The 16,008-nt window shown below is 39.2% G+C and overlaps 1 protein-coding gene across 3 annotated transcripts in view; it reads left to right on the forward strand.

Annotated features, from left to right (window-relative positions):
* Positions 1-16,008, forward strand: part of EPC1 (enhancer of polycomb homolog 1) — a 93,852-nt gene that overhangs the window by 69,165 nt on the left and 8,679 nt on the right. For all 3 annotated transcript variants that reach the window (XM_060006338.1, XM_060006336.1, XM_060006337.1), the window contains exons 3-10: positions 6,927-7,072; positions 7,478-7,684; positions 8,061-8,209; positions 9,110-9,269; positions 10,278-10,454; positions 10,542-10,631; positions 10,715-10,863; positions 12,439-12,791. In XM_060006338.1, the coding sequence (XP_059862321.1) occupies positions 6,927-7,072; positions 7,478-7,684; positions 8,061-8,209; positions 9,110-9,269; positions 10,278-10,454; positions 10,542-10,631; positions 10,715-10,863; positions 12,439-12,791 (1,431 nt within the window). The remainder of the gene's footprint in view (positions 1-6,926; positions 7,073-7,477; positions 7,685-8,060; positions 8,210-9,109; positions 9,270-10,277; positions 10,455-10,541; positions 10,632-10,714; positions 10,864-12,438; positions 12,792-16,008) is intronic.

The following is a 16,008-nucleotide window of genomic DNA, read 5'->3' on the forward strand; positions in this document are numbered from 1 at the left end:
TGCATGTTGATGAGTCTCTATTTCTGGCTTCTGTTCATCCACTATTCCGCTGATTTCTGTGTTTATCCCGAGACAGTACCACTGTCCTGATTACTGCAGCTCTATGATAATCCTTAACATCAGGGAGAGTACTTCCTCCTTTATTTTTCTCCTTCAAGATTGTTTTGGGTATTCTAGGGCTTTTCCCTGTAAATATTACAATAAGTTTGTATCTGCAAAGAAACCTGCTGAGGTTTTGATAGAAATTGCACTTAACCCTATAGATCATTGTAGGGAGAGCTGACATCTTTCCTGTGTTGAGTCTTCCAGCCCACGACCACTGTGTGACCCTCCAAGTATTTAGGTCTTCTTTGATTTCTTTTATAAAGTTGAGACTTTTTAATTTTCATCATAGAGAGCCATGGTTTTTTAGTACTTCTTTTTAGATTTATACCTGTTTTCTTTGGAACATTTGAAAATGGTATTGCACTTTTGATTTTGGTTTCCACTTTTTCATTGTATACAGAAATGCAGCTTAATTGTGTGTTGAGCTTATGTCCTGTGGCCGTAACTGAAATTACATGTTAGTTCTTGGAGATGTTTGCAGATTCTTTGGGATTTTCTGAATGGAAAATCATGTCGTAGTCTGCAAATAGAAATGGTTTTGTTTTTCCTTTCCAACCTGTATGTCTTTAATTGCTTTCTTGCCTTAGTATAGTGGTTAGAACTTGAATATGATTTTAAAATAAGAATGGTGAGAGCAGACATCCTTGCCTTGTTCCTGATCTTAGAGGGAAGGAATTTAGTCTTTCACCATTAAGTATTATGTCACCTGTAGGGTGGTTTCTTTTTGTAGTTGCTTCTATGAGATTGAGGAAGTTCCCCTGTATTCCTAGGGTACTGGGAGTTTGTATCATGACTGTTGAATTTGTCAAATGCTTTTTCTGCAATGACATTGACATTGATAAGGCCATGTGATTTTTTTTTTTCCTTCTTTAGCCTTTGATATGATAGGTTGTATTGGTTGGTTTTCAAATATTGAACCAGCCTTGCATACCTGGAATAAATCCCACTTGGCTGTGGTGTATTATTTTTTTCATACATTGTTAGGTGCGATTTTATTGAGGAGTTTTGCATCTAAATTCATGAAAGATATTGGCCGGTAGTCTTTTGTGTTTGTGTGTGTGTGCTCTGCCTTGTCAGGTTTTGGTATCAGGGTAATACTGGCCTCATAAAACAAGTTGGGAAGTGTTTCCTCTTATTTTCTGGAAGAAATTGTGTAAAATTGATGTTAATTCTTTAAAAATTGGTATTGGCTTTTAGTATACTACAATACACAAGAAAAGGCTAGTTATACTGTAAATTTCTGCAAAGTTAAAATTGAATCTTGAATGCCAGGTGGTCTAAGAAGTTGCTTATGAAGGGTACATTGCCTTGAATTATGTATGTAGACCGGTTCATTTCAATTCTCATAATTTCTATTTTGTAAAACTCTTAAACTAATTTACACAAACTGCTCCTTGGAGTTTTAAAGATGATAATTAGTATTGCCTAAAAAAGTAATGATAAACACGTTTGAGAATTATTGCCTGTTATATTCTCCTTCCACCCCCAGAGTTACAATGCATATTACTTATAGGCTCTGGGAATCTCACAGTTAAAAAAGAAAGTTTCTTTTAACCCAGCATTTTCAAAATATATTCATTACATGTTATCTGTTAACATTTCATTGAACATTTATTTGGAAAATCTCAACGTTTTCCTTGTCTTTTAACAGGCTTAGGAAAGAGAGCATAATTTTCTCCTATCAGAGCTGTAAAGGAAGAAACCTGTATTAAAACCATCATCCCCTTCTTATAGTTCCAAACTGTGGTTACTTCTCTAAACTATTTCAGAGTGCTATTCAGCATCTCCTGCTCCACAGGGTCTTAATGCTGTTTCTCTTTTGATTGGTGATCTGGAAGCCTTCTAGATTGTACAGCTAGGACTTCTCCTTTCCTATTCATACTGGCAGAAAGGACAAAAACAGTTCTGACCAGGATAGGCAGGAACAATTCTCTCTCCCCCTTCCCCTTTGCACTCGGGTCTCAAGGTTCTCTCCTGTTAATCCTCAAAGGAAATCTTTTTTTATCAGGCAGTCTTGGTGTATATTTGAATATGTATATATGTGTGTGTATAGATACAGATCTGTGCATTTCCGGTTCTGTCCACTGGTAGAGCCAAGAAGCAAAAAATACTCAGTAGCAATAAGCACACCTAGCACCTATTCCCTGATCTGTTCCCTGCTAAATAGGGCCAAGAATATGCAGAGAAATGGCTGATCCCAGGGCTGGGGCAGGGTAAGTACAAGATAAACCTGGAACATCTTGTTATGCCAGAAATTAAGAACTCACAAAAATGGCAGAGGCATATTCCACTGGCTAATTTAGGGACATTTTAAGCAGTGAAATAGTTGGGTACAGTGAACGACTTACAAACATGGAAAAAGTAGGAATTCATTATCACCACACTGGTAATAAGCCGTGCTAAATGGGGGCTTATTACTATGACCAGAAGTGTAGTCTCGTGGTTTTACAGTACAGAATGTCAAGAGCTGAACGGTGCTGTGCGAAGAGACTGCTGGAGAATCATCTTCGCACTAAGTGCGACCGAGATTGAGCCACACGAGAATCGCCAGTGTGTGCTCTCTGTAAGGGGAAATTCTCATGAGGGTCAGGACATTTCCATGGCCTTAAACTCTCCCCACAAACTGCTCATTAGTTACGGCGGCAGGTGGGGGCGGCAGTTATACGGTGGGGTAATGGGGCAATATCTTGACTGGTGGTCACAGTTACCACCACTTATGAGAAACAGATGAACATCATGTGCCTCTAGGTGTGAGACCCTGGGAAGGACTAAGAATAAAGTCGAGTGGTGTGGCAGCTAAGAGAGTATAACCTAATCACAGTGGGGAAAATCCCACAGACACAGAGTGACCAACCTGCTAGTAGCGGGAATGGTAATACTCCTGAAACAGACATCATCAGTGTCCTAAAAGACAGCGAAAGGCTGTGGAAATGTTCCAAAGTAAAGGAGGCTAAAGAGACGTCAGGAAAAATAATACCTGATCCCAGAGTGGTCGTGTACTGTAGTGGGAAATGTTATGAATTATTGGATCAGCTGGCAAAAGTGGAATATAAAGTTGATGACTGTACTGTGATTATGTGGAAACACACTCTGAAGTATTTAGCAGGAAAGAGCCATTATGAAGGTAATTTACCCTCTGGTGGCTCAAAATAGTGTGTGTGGGGTGTGTGCGGTGTGTGTGTGTGTATACACATGGAGGGGGAGAGGACACACACATGCAAGTGACAAAGCAAATGGAGTACAATTTTAACAGCAGGTGAATCTGGGTAAAGGATATGCAGGTGTCTGTCCCTTGTGCTGTTTTTATTTGGAGGCTTTTATAAGTTTGAATTTATTTATAAATGAAAAGATTTTTAAAAAACAGATCTTTATAGAGCCTCCTTTTGTTTATTACCTCTCAGAACAGAGGTGTCCTTTCTTTATGCCCTGAATCTGAAAGATTACATTTTCTCCTTCCCTTTCCCCATTATTCTTCTGGTTTTACTTTCTCACAGATAAAATCTATAGCATCAACCAACCGTGCAGATATAGCAGAACTTTAACTACAAAGGACTTCATATGTAGGATTTCAAATCTTTCAGATCTGGGATTCTCTGTTTACTGTCCCCAGGTACATTCTAGAAGTGACTCAGTAGTTTATAAATATAAAGAAGTTGAAGAATTTCATGATCTAGCTAGCCAGTGATCGCTTTTGTCTTCTTAGGTCCAAGCAAGGATGTCAAATAACCTACCACCGCACAGTAAATACCACTATTACGATGGTCTTTTCTGCTGCCCAGAATTTATTCCAGGGTCTTTGCAAGTAGCTGTTACCAGTCACGGGGAGCTAGTGCTTGAGCGGAAACCTGTGTGCCCTCCCTGCTGTGGGAGGTTTCTCCTCAGCCTCGAATACTGTGCCTTCTTTTCCATCAGGAGTTCTATTCTGTTCCCAGTCTACGTTTTGTGCCATTTTGGGGACCCAAATACCCTTTCACTATTTGCTTCCTGTAATTTAAAAATGCTGCTTGGAGTTATGGACATACCTGCCTGTGCACACTTAGTATGAGCTGTAATATGGCATTTGTTACATAGACTTTTGTATGCATTTCACCTTTACTACTGGACTCTAAGCACAGTGGTTTGTACCACTTTGTATCTCCTTTAAAATAATCTAATCAATTTACGTGTACTGTTGTGTTCTTTTTATTAGGTTTATTTTCTATAGAATTTTCTCCTCCATCTCTATAGAATACTGTATTTTGTTTACCTGTATACATATCTGGGTTTATCTCTAGCAGAATGTTTTAAACAGAGTCAGCTTCTACTGTATGTCTCCCATAGTTAACAATTATTGGCTAACTAGGGCTCACTGTAATTGGTAGAACTCAATTAGAAGAGGCAACTCATTTGCCTGTTTCTCTTTAGACCTTGTTTTTTGCACTCAGTAACATGGCCCAGGAAATTTGAAGAACCATGATGCATATATGTTACTTTTTTTTTTTTTTTTTTTGGCGGTACGCGGGCCTCTCACTGTTGTGGCCTCTCCCATTGCGGAGCACAGGCTACGGACGCGCAGGCTCCGCGGCCATGGCTCACGGGCCCAGCCGCTCCGCGGCATGTGGGATCTTCCCGGACCGGGGCACGAACCCATGTCCCCTGCATCGGCAGGCGGACTCTCAGCCACTGCGCCACCAGGGATGCCCCATATGTTACATCTTTATCAGCTGCAGCTGAGCTGTCAGTTGGACATTTGGCTGAAGCCAAATTACACTTCAATCATTGGCTGTGGTTTTTTGGTCAAATGAAATCCTAAAGTGAGATTTTACATGTTAGCTTTTCTCTAGGGTTTTAATATTTTATATCTGAACAAGATTTGGTTCTCCTCATATTTGAAGGTCTTAGATGTGTTTGCATTAACTAAAGAAAAGCTTCTGGCACAGGCAAGAGCAGCCTCTCAGGTACTTGGTCACTTCAGTGGCGAAGACATAGAGCTCCCTAGGGCGGGAATCTTCCTTTCCCATCGCCTTAATTTGTTGGATGTGACTTGTCATTGATGATATAAGGTATGCCAGGAGTATGTCAAGTGTATCTTGATAATGCATAAGTAAGGTGATACTAGGTAGGCTTGTTTAGTTTTTATGAATAATTAAGCTTTGTAAATGTGATTTGCTCTAAAAGAAAAATAAATTTTATAGTGGAGGGTGCCAAAGCAATGTATGAACGAGACCCTACACACGTATAAAGTACACCCTTAAGTAGGCAGAACACTGATAGTTGGGCCCTATCAGTTTGGCTTTCTGGATTATCTGGATCACCCTCTTTAATAGAACTTCCAGTGATGATGGAAATGTTTTTATAATCTGTAGCGTCTGGTAACAGCAGTAACCACTAGCCACATGTAATACTTAGCACTTGAAATGTGGCTACTGAATTTTGCATTAAGTTAATTTAAATCTAATTGGTCATACGTGGCTAGTGGTTACTCCACAGATGTGGATTTTTTTGGTTAGGGACAAAACAACAAGTGTGTTTAATCCAACAGTTGGTTTTTTTTTGGTTTTTTTTTTTTTTTTTTGCGGCACGCGGGCCTCTCACTGTTGTGGCCTCTCCCGCCGAGGAGCACAGGCTCCGGACGCGCATGCCCAGCGGCCATGGCTCACGGGCCCAGCCGCTCCGCGGCATGTGGGATCTTCCCGGACCCGGGCACGAACCCGTGTCCCCTGCATCGGCAGGCGGACTCTCAACCACTGCGCCACCAGGGAAGCCCATTAATCCAACAGTTTTAAACCACTTGGGAATCTCCAAAATCTCTGTTTACATTGCAACAGCAAACAGAATTAGATGGTGGAAAATCATTGAAAGGGCTGATGGTGCAGGAAACATGGGTGCAGAGAGGGTAACTTATAGAGATTTTTATGAAGGATCTGAATGTTCATTTATTTTAATTAGGAATGTTACAGAAGTGTGATACAGGTCAAAATGAAAATGAAGCATAACGTTATAGTTGCACAAATAATTCGTTGGGTTCCTATGGGCCAGATACTGTGTCAGTCTTGAAGCAGGGATGGCACATGTAGGGCAGGCAGGGTCCCCCCCCTTGTTCCTGTCACAGATGTCACCACGCTGACTGCAGATGTTTTCAGGGTTTTTTCCCACTTGAATAGAGTCAATATCCAAATGCTTTTCAGTAGAGTACTGCGTGCAGAGTTGGTGTACAAGATGAACATGTTTACTGCCTCTGCACTGACGTACAGAGATGGATAAGACACAGTGCTTCCTCTCTGGGAGATCAAGCACATTCGAGTGCTTAACAAATAAGATTGTAAAGTAAAAAGGGGAGTGATCTAGAACAGGCTTTTTTTAAAAAAATTATTTGTTTATTTATTTAAATTTGGCTGTGTTGGGTCTTTGTTGCTGTGCGCGGGCTTTCTCTAGTTGTGGCGAGCGGGGCTACTCTCCGTTGTGGTGCACGGGCTTCTCATTGCGGTGGCTTCTCTTGCTGCAGAGCACGGGCTCCAGGCGCCTGGGCTTCAGTAGTTGTGGCATGTGGGCTCAGTAGTTGTGGTGCACAGGCTTAGCTGCTCTGCGGCACGTGGGATCTTCCGGGACCAGGGCTTGAACCCGTGTACCCTGCATTGGCAGGCGGATTCTTAACCGCTGCGCCACGAGCGAAGTCCCTTCTTTCTTAAACTTTAAGTGTGGGAAGCTTAGATTGTTTGTGAGTCTGAAAACACAGTCTTTCAAAACTCTTTCCTGTTTCTTTAGAGATTGTCCAGACACCCGCGAGAGGCTTTGCCCGTGTGTTCACACAGTAAACGGTTGCTTGTGGTTTTTTCTGTCAGCTTTTAGTTTGGATGCTGAGCAGCCCGATTACGATTTGGATTCGGAAGATGAAGTCTTTGTGAATAAACTGAAGAAGAAAATGGACATCTGCCCACTGCAGTTTGAGGAGATGATTGACCGTCTAGAAAAAGGCAGTGGTCAGCAGGTACAGCTTCATTGTATATATATTAAGTGTGTGTATATGTCTATATATATCTCTCTTCCATATGGAAACAGTGTAATGCTGGGGAGAGGGTAAGCAAGCAGGCTCCGGACAAGCATGAGTTCATGTCTTACCTCTGCCCGTTACTGGCCTGTGTAATATTCAGCATGTTTAAATTTCTCTGTGCCTCTCTTTCCCCATCTGTAAAATAGATGGATAAACATTGCAGGATTGTTGCAAAAATTAAATAATTTATATACAGCATCTAGCTCATGGTCTGACATGTACAAGGTGCTCAGCATGTCTGTTGTTACTGCTGTTGTTTTGATTATTGTCATTTAAATTTGCAGGTACTTTTGAGCCTTTTATTTGTATTATGTGAAAATGACGTAATGATTTTACATTTAGCCAGTCAGCCTGCAGGAAGCCAAACTACTGCTGAAAGAAGACGATGAGTTAATTAGGGACGTTCACGAGCATTGGGTCAGACGGAGAAGAGACTGCCGAGGGCCGGCCCTCATCCCAGCAGTGAAACAAGAGAAGCGGGATGGCTCCAGCACAAATGACCCTTACGTGGCCTTTAGAAGACGTACTGAAAAAATGCAGACTCGAAAAGTAAGAGAACCTGGGGAAATTCTGTAGTAATGTTTTTGATGTAAGAAAATTTATTTATAATTATCAGTATCTCAGTATCTGAAGGCTGTGTTTTAATTTGTGTTTAGACAGACTTTCTATATATTGTAATGAAAAATATTAATTTAAAATGTCAGCCTTAAAATTCATTAGAGTTATTAATGATATATTTTAATGTTAATCCATTAAAAACCATATTCAAAATTGACTTCCTGGTAAACCGTGTTCCATTTCAGTGTCTTTAAATTCTCATCTCGCCCTTCAAATATATATATTCTTATATATCACTAGCTATACTCAGAATGCCAGTAGTCAGAAATGCTTATTGACATTAAACAAAGCAAATTCACATTTACAGAATCGTAAAAATGATGAAGCCTCTTACGAAAAAATGCTTAAGCTGCGTCGAGATCTGAGTCGGGCTGTTACTATTCTAGAGATGATAAAAAGAAGAGAAAAGAGTAAAAGGGAGCTATTGCACTTAACACTGGAAATTATGGAAAAGAGGTAAAGTATATTTTAATAGCATTAGCAGCGTGGTACCATTAGAATTTTGTGTAGAGTTAATTTATGTCCTAAGCAATTATCTGTAACTCCAGAAATATATTCTTTTAATAATAGAGACTACTGAAATGTGTGCTGTGGTATGCTTTGTATATTTTTACATACGTTCCTCTCTTTATTTTCACTTTTAAAGTGACTGGGTTCAGTAAAATTAAGTTATTAAGTTATGCCAGGTATTTACATTTTGGAATCATATTCTTTTGCCCTTACTTGAGTTGTGTGCAGGGCTGTGAGGGAGAGAACATTTGTCACTTCTAAAGCTTTTATTTTATTTACTAGATGGTACTGAATTTTTTCTTAACACTTAACTGAGCTTTTTAACAGGGAAGTATAAAAAGGGGAGAGGGCAAGGCCCATAATCTTAACACTCAGGTAATCCTTTAGCAGGGAGCACAGTGAAAACTTCAAGCCTTACTCCCCTATTTCGTAGTCCCTACTCCCAAAGAAAACCACTAATCAGTTTATTGTGATTCATTTCAGAAAAGTTAGTTTTATAGCACAGGCAACTCAAATTAGCAGAAAGTTCCTCCGCACCATTTTAGGCATGAATTTCAACATCTCCACCGAATCTTTCGCCAAAATTGCTATGTTAAAATTTAAACCTTTGTTTTCTTTCCCACAGTTACCTATTAATGGTGCCAAGATAAAGCTATAAGCCAAAAAGCAAAAGAAAGAATAGGAATTATGTAATCTTTAGTTTTAATAAGCATTCAGCAAATAGTTTACCTGTAATGTTACCTTAGGTCTAATCAGGATTTATAGTTATAGCTCAGTTAATTAGTCGTCACGAGGATGAGTACTTCCTGAACTAACGTTTTCAACTTCCTTTCTTTGCCATTTCAGGTATAGTCTGGGTGACTACAGTGGCGAGATCGTGTCTGAGGTCATGGCGCAGAGACAGCCCATGAAACCTGCTTACTCCATCCCCGTTGTCCCCCTCACCAACAGCGGCCAGTTCAAACACCAGGAAGCCATGGACGTGAAGGAGTTTAAAGCTAATAAGGTGATAAAAATTTCTGTGGGCGGTAGTAGCTGATAATGTTGAGTGGTATTTTATCACTAGATTCAGAGTGAAAAAGAAAAAATATGTATACAAACCCTACCGTGAAAGCCAGCTTTTGGTTTAAGACTGGCCTTTAGATATAGCAGTAGAACTTGTAAAGAGAGATACCTTATAGTTGAATAATTAACTTTTCTTTAAAAACCGTAATGCCATAAACTGCATAAATCTTGGTATAAATATTTATGTCAGCCGTGATACCTGCCATAATCTTTTTCTTCCTAACAAATATCATTTCTGCCTCTGATCTTTCTTGCCTGTTGCCTGTACCTCAAATTCATACCTCTCCTGGCCTCTGCCCTCACCTGCCGTACACATTTCTAACATGCACTGTGTTCATTGCTCTGTCACTCTTGCCTCTGTGTTTTATTCCCGTGTTGTTTCCCTCTATAATGATTTCATATCTTTATCCTCTAAAACTGCTCGCAATTCTCTCTCATTGTTTAGCTAGCAAGTCCTTACTACTCTTTATTTTTTTAATATCTCAGCATTATGGATTTATTTTTCACTATGTTAACAGTTATCTGAAGTTTGCTTTGTGTATATGTTTCATTATTACTTTGCCAATATTGATTTGTTAATTCTTTAGAATAAAGACTAGACATCCCTTTTTAAAAATGCTCCCCTAGAATTTTCATAGAAAACTAAGAAACAGATACAGGAGCCAGCAGTAAATACTAATTGTTGTTCAAGGATTTCAGCAGCTGGAGAACTTCTGTTCTCTTCTTTTACTTGATTATGATTATGTTTAGGTTGTAGAAACATACTCCTGTTTTCACAGAGACCAACCTCTAAGACTTTACAATAGAAGATGACAGAATGTTAAGGGTCTTGTGTCTCTTATGAGTGGGAATGCCTTCATTTTAGCAGTAAACTTATTTTTAAAACTCCCCCCAAACTTTCAGTTTGTTGAACATGGTTTCTAGTGTGTAATTCATGACTGTATTGCAGCAAGATAAGGCCGAGCTTATCCGACCTAAGCGTAAATATGAAAAGAAGCCCAAAGTCTTACCTTCGTCTGCTGCCGCCACTCCTCAGCAGGCCGGCCCCGCCGCGCTGCCTGGCTTCAGCGCTAAAGACCTGAACCAGTATGACTTTCCCAGCTCGGACGAAGAGCCTCTCTCCCAGGTCAGTGTAAACATTTCTGATTTCTCATGAACACACACGAGGAATGTGGGAAGGCACATGTTCTGACGCACTTCCTTTTATTTAAAGGTTCTGTCTGGCTCTTCGGAAGCTGAGGAAGAGAATGACCCCGATGGTCCTTTTGCTTTCCGTAGGAAGGCAGGCTGTCAGTACTATGCTGTAAGTTTCGGGCTCTCTTTTTAAGTAACAGACTGTTCACCTGGAGCTGACAAAAAAAAATAATCCAGATTTTCCTTTTTAAGCCTCACTTAGACCAAACTGGCAACTGGCCTTGGACTAGTCCTAGCGACGGAGGATTAGGGGATGTGCGATACCGCTACTGCTTGACCACCCTGACCGTGCCCCAGAGGTGTATCGGATTTGCACGAAGACGGGTTGGGCGCGGTGGAAGGTAAGGCGCTTCTGTGTTCCTAGCAGAGGGATGTTTTAGATGGTGGGCAATGGGATCTAAAGCTTAAAGTGAGGTGGTCCTTCTAAAGAGCTCGTTTTGTTCCTGTCTGCTATTCTTAACTGATTTTTTTGACTGAGATACTTCACCACTTTGTTACCTGTTTCTTATACAACCGTAGCTTTTAATGCATAACTAATGGTTCCCTAACGGATCTGCTTTTCTTCCCAAGATCGAAAGCCTCCGAGATAGATGAAGGCAAGTGTAAATCAGGATTACAAAAAATCGTTTTAGGAGTTCTGAGAGATATTGAGAAAAAGGATTAAATAAGCTCAGAAGTGTCATATAACTGGTACACTGAGTTAACTCGCCAGTGGAGAGGCTCCAGGGCCCATGCAGGACCTGATCTTTGTTTAGACCTGATAGAGCCCTTCATACTCTGGGTGCCTTTATGTGTGAAGTTGTGTGTGGGAGCGGGGAGGAGTTGCAGAACACATGAAAGGGAAGGAAAAGAAAGGCACTCGTATAATATTAGTGGAAAAAAATTAAAAGGCAAAGCAGGTAAATCATCAAGGTGCTTTGAGGAAGAAAGCTAAGGGTATAATTTACAGTCAGTTAATGACTTATACACATTTCTTTCATTTTTGAATCTTTTTTTTTGTTTTTTGGTTTTTTTTTTGCGGTACGCGGGCCTCTCACGGTTGTGGCCTCTCCCGTTGCGGAGCACAGGCTCCAGACACACAGGCTCAGAGGCCATGGCTCATGGGCCCAGCTGCTCCGCGGCATGTGGGATCTTCCCGGACTGGGACACAAACCCGCATCCCCTACATTGGCAGGCGGACTCAACCACTGCGCCACCAGGGAAGCTCTCATTTTTGAATCTTGATTGCAGTTATTATCACTTCACCGTTAGTTTAGAATTATCCAGTCACTAAAATACATTTTATTAAGCGCTTTTTCAACCCCATCATTATGTTTACATCATAGTAGTGAAAATTCTCTACATTGGCTATATTTTATTTGATACTAGCATGAGTCAGTGTTAACATCCTAAGATGGAATCATTTATAAGGTTTATATAAATAAAATGAAAATATATCCTCTCGAGTGGTAGCTTCAAATATTTTGTCTATAAAAAATTTTAATAGCGTAAAATATCCAAAGATCACATACCTTGTACTGCTTTTCTCCTACCCACCCCCTCGAAAAAAAAAAAATGAAGTTTTTGCTTAAATAAAGAACAGATATGTTAGCAATATTTCATGAATGTTTTGGTGCTTTGTAATGGAAGTGAAAAGTCAAATTCGCTTGTATGCAGTAAAACCAAATGTAGAACTGTTAGAAGACTCCAGCTGTGTAAGATGGGTCGTATACCTTATTCTCTAAGGCGGATTACTTTCTTCTTTAATCGAATCATTATAAAGTGAAAGAACCTTAACAGAAATTGAGATTTTAGCCCATAGAGCCAAATAACGAAGTAATCAAATTTATAGCTCTTAAATGTTCAGTATGAGGTGGCTTTGGGGGACTTGGGGGAGTAGCTGTTTTACATGTCTGTTTGTGCCTTATTTTTAACAGGGTCTTACTGGACAGAGCTCACTCGGACTATGACAGCATGTTTCGCCATCTGGATTTGGAAATGCTTTCCTCACCACAACATTCTCCAGTCAATCAGATTGCCAATACCTCAGAAACAAATACCTCGGACAAATCTTTCTCTAAAGACCTCAGTCAGATACTAGTCAATATCAAATCATGTAGATGGCGGCATTTTAGGCCTCGGACACCATCCCTACGTGACAGTGACAGTGATGGAGTCTCCTGTAGAAAATGGTATCGGAGTGTAAGTCGAACAGGAGCAGCACAGCCCGGGACCCAGACATGCAGCGCCTCTGCGCAGAGTAAAAGCGGCAGTGGCTCAGCGCACTTTGGTATGTTCATTCGTTACGACGTGCGTTTCTGTAGAAGCACCGGGTTCATCAGTTTTTGGAATATGTGGTCTATTATACTTACAGCTAAAAGTCCTTTTCTCTTAAAATAGAACTTGTTAAAAATCAAGGTTTAAGTATTTATTTGAGTCCTGATTGTACGTGTGTCTTCATTTAAACATTTCCACATACGTAAGATGTTTACTGCTATTTAACATATAACATTTGTTTCCTGGATATACTTTGTGAACTGCCAACCAAGACCCAACTATTATGTTTCAAATAATAAAAAAAGAAAATGGACCATAAGTTGATAGTGTTTTATATTTGGACACTTTTCTGGTCTTTTACTTAGACTGCTTTAAAGTAAGCCAGCAAGTCGATAGATATACAAGCTTTCTGTGCTTACACATTCATTCAGAATAACTTGTAAGAGGGAAGCTAATTTTTCAAAGAACAACGTTTGTGTAAGGATTATTTTAATAATTTTGGAAACATTTTCAGGTAATACCTACTTTAGCATTAGGCCTACATTGTGAAATGTGTCTAAAATAAATGCCATCTACTTAAAATATTCTTCAAAGTTTAGTTTTCTGTTTTAAAGCAAATATCTGTTGTTTGAGGCTTGTAGATTATAGAAATTCACTGTTAAAATTGTCATACAGATTTTTATAAAGATGTTTATTCTGTCCCCCTAATTATCTGGTAAGGCTACAGTTAAACCTAATAAATATGAAAATGTGCTTCTTATTCTTGAAGACCTTCAGAAAAGGTTCCATAAACTAATTTACTTTGTGGTTAGAAATAAAGTACTTCTGCGGAGCGGAAGTCGTTCAACTCATAAGAAAAATAATAACATTTCAGAAATCAAGTAGAAGATAATCTAACTTAGTCTGAGGCCTACCTAACAGATTATTTATAATCCCATTAATTTCAGAGTCTATATCATGAAGAGTCAGTTTCTCTCTGCTTTTATAGTCTTAAAAATCAAAATGAATTTTTCAGTATGAAGGAAGATATATATTGGTGTGAGTGTAGAGATTTTAATAGTATAAACTTATAATATGTTTCCCTGATAAAGATTTTTCAGTTGTTTAAAATTCTTTTGAGACTAGACGTAGAAAATTGGCTTGTTCTGTCAATTCGTCTTCTCCACCTCTTAAAATAAAGTCATATAACTATCCTAAGGCTCTTACAGTGATTTTTTTTTAATGTAAATTGTTTGCCATACTACCTAAGTAAGCGTTGATACTGTAAAACTTACTTGATTTGTGTTTGCCGAAGAATATTAAAAGGTGAACATGGAACAGTAGTATTACCAAAAGTGTAGCTGAAAAAAATCTTTAATAACCGTATAATTTTCTTTTTAATCATTTCCTTCCCCTGTATATGTGATAAAATTAAATGGGTTTATCAATTTTTTCCTGTTGCATCTAATTGTTTTCAATTTTCCCTTAAATTTTACCAGATCTTCCTGTATAGTTAGAGAATAGATACCTGCAGGTTGCTTTAGGGTAGTGCTTCATTCTTTCATGTTTGTGGATATTCCAGAAACCTAAAGCTTTTCTCTTTGTGCTCTATAAAGTATGTAACAGTGGACTCATATCATGTGTAGCTTTAACTTAAGGGAATTCAGCTATAGGCCCCTGGGGAAAAAATTAAAATTTTAGCAGTTCAGATATTATACAGGATTCTAAATAGAGTTGAACTAAAAGAGTGAGCCACGCTGGCAGCGGGAGAAGTGAGTCTATTACTGTTCCTCTTGCAGCGTCAGTGCCTGCATTGCTGCCTCGCTCTGTTAAGCATCTCATCTTGTCGATGTAATTGTAGTTTTAAAGATTTTTTTTTTTCATTTGGTGTAGCCCCCAGATACAAACCAAACTGCTCCGTCTGGCATTCAGCCACAGAAACTCTGATCTAGCGTGATGCCAAAGGAAACGCGGCTGTGTCGGGCTTGTTGAAAGGAGGAGATGGACCCGTCGTGGTACACGCTAAAGGAATTTTTAAGGCTTAATTTTTACCACACTGACTTTAGAACTTAACCAGTCATTATATGACCTACGAGTCAGCTGATATACTTGCCTGCCGCCTAAGCCAAATATGTGGGTTTTGATTTAGCCATTTTTGATTATTCTATCGTTTTAAATATTAATATTTATGTGTATGCTGTGACATAGTGATGCCCTCTGGACTGATTGTCCCTTTTCTAATAAATAAGCCTCTATAAGGGCCTGTTCTCACTTTGAAATAGGAAATTCTAATGAGGCCGTCAGGAGCCATGTTTTTGGTAAAGGCCTGAGTTCTAACACGCCAGCTTTCGTAGCCTCTGTGTCAGCTGCTGCTTGGAGTCTTTTTTGCTTGCTTCCCTGTCTTGACCATTTTGCAGAGTTATGCAGTCAGACCAGTAGCCTGGTTAGTCAGTGCTAGAGTGCTTGGGCCTCTGGGTACTGTACAGCAGAATGACACAGTGTTAGAATTTTTAGGACTGGATTTTAGTACATAAGGATAAATTGTGTATTTTAAATAATCTTTAGTTAATATGTGATTTGGACAGTTTCCAAATACATTTTTGTATTTTTTTTTTTATCTACAAAAATATCTTTGGGGAATTCCCAGGCGGTTCAGTGGTTAGGACTTCGCACTCTCTCCCTACCGAGGGCCCGGGTTCAATCCCTGCTCGGGGAAGTAAAATCCCACAAGCTGGGTGGTGCAGCCAAAAGAGAAAAGGAAAAAAAAACTTTATTAAAAAAATCTTTGAAAGCTTAGTGTTTGTTCAGTGACTAAGTATTCATTTGCATGTGTTTGAGGGGATATCAGATTCAGAATTAATACCTTTTTTCATAATTAGGAAGGACTCTGTAATTCAGAAAGACTGAAAACAGAAAAGTGATTTTTTTTTTTCCCAGAAAAGTGATTTTAAAACTATTATATGTTCAGGATTTGAATTCCTAGTTCCCAGTGAAATTTCATCAGCATTTTAAGTCATTTTCCCAAACTCCCATATCTACAGTATAGATTTGGATTATTTTCATAAGTCAATAAGAAATTGTAGCAAGAATGATAGGTTCTAATAAGTCTCAGCATCTGTAGCTTACTCAGCAGTGCGGTTTACTTCTATTTGTAGCATAAATTTTTAAAACATTTTTATTGGAGTGTATAGTTGATTAACAATGTTGTGTTAGTTTCTGCTGTACAGCAAAGTGACTCAGTTATACATATA

Source organism: Delphinus delphis, chromosome 2, assembly GCF_949987515.2.
Source record: "Delphinus delphis chromosome 2, mDelDel1.2, whole genome shotgun sequence".
Lineage (NCBI taxonomy): Eukaryota > Metazoa > Chordata > Mammalia > Artiodactyla > Delphinidae > Delphinus > Delphinus delphis.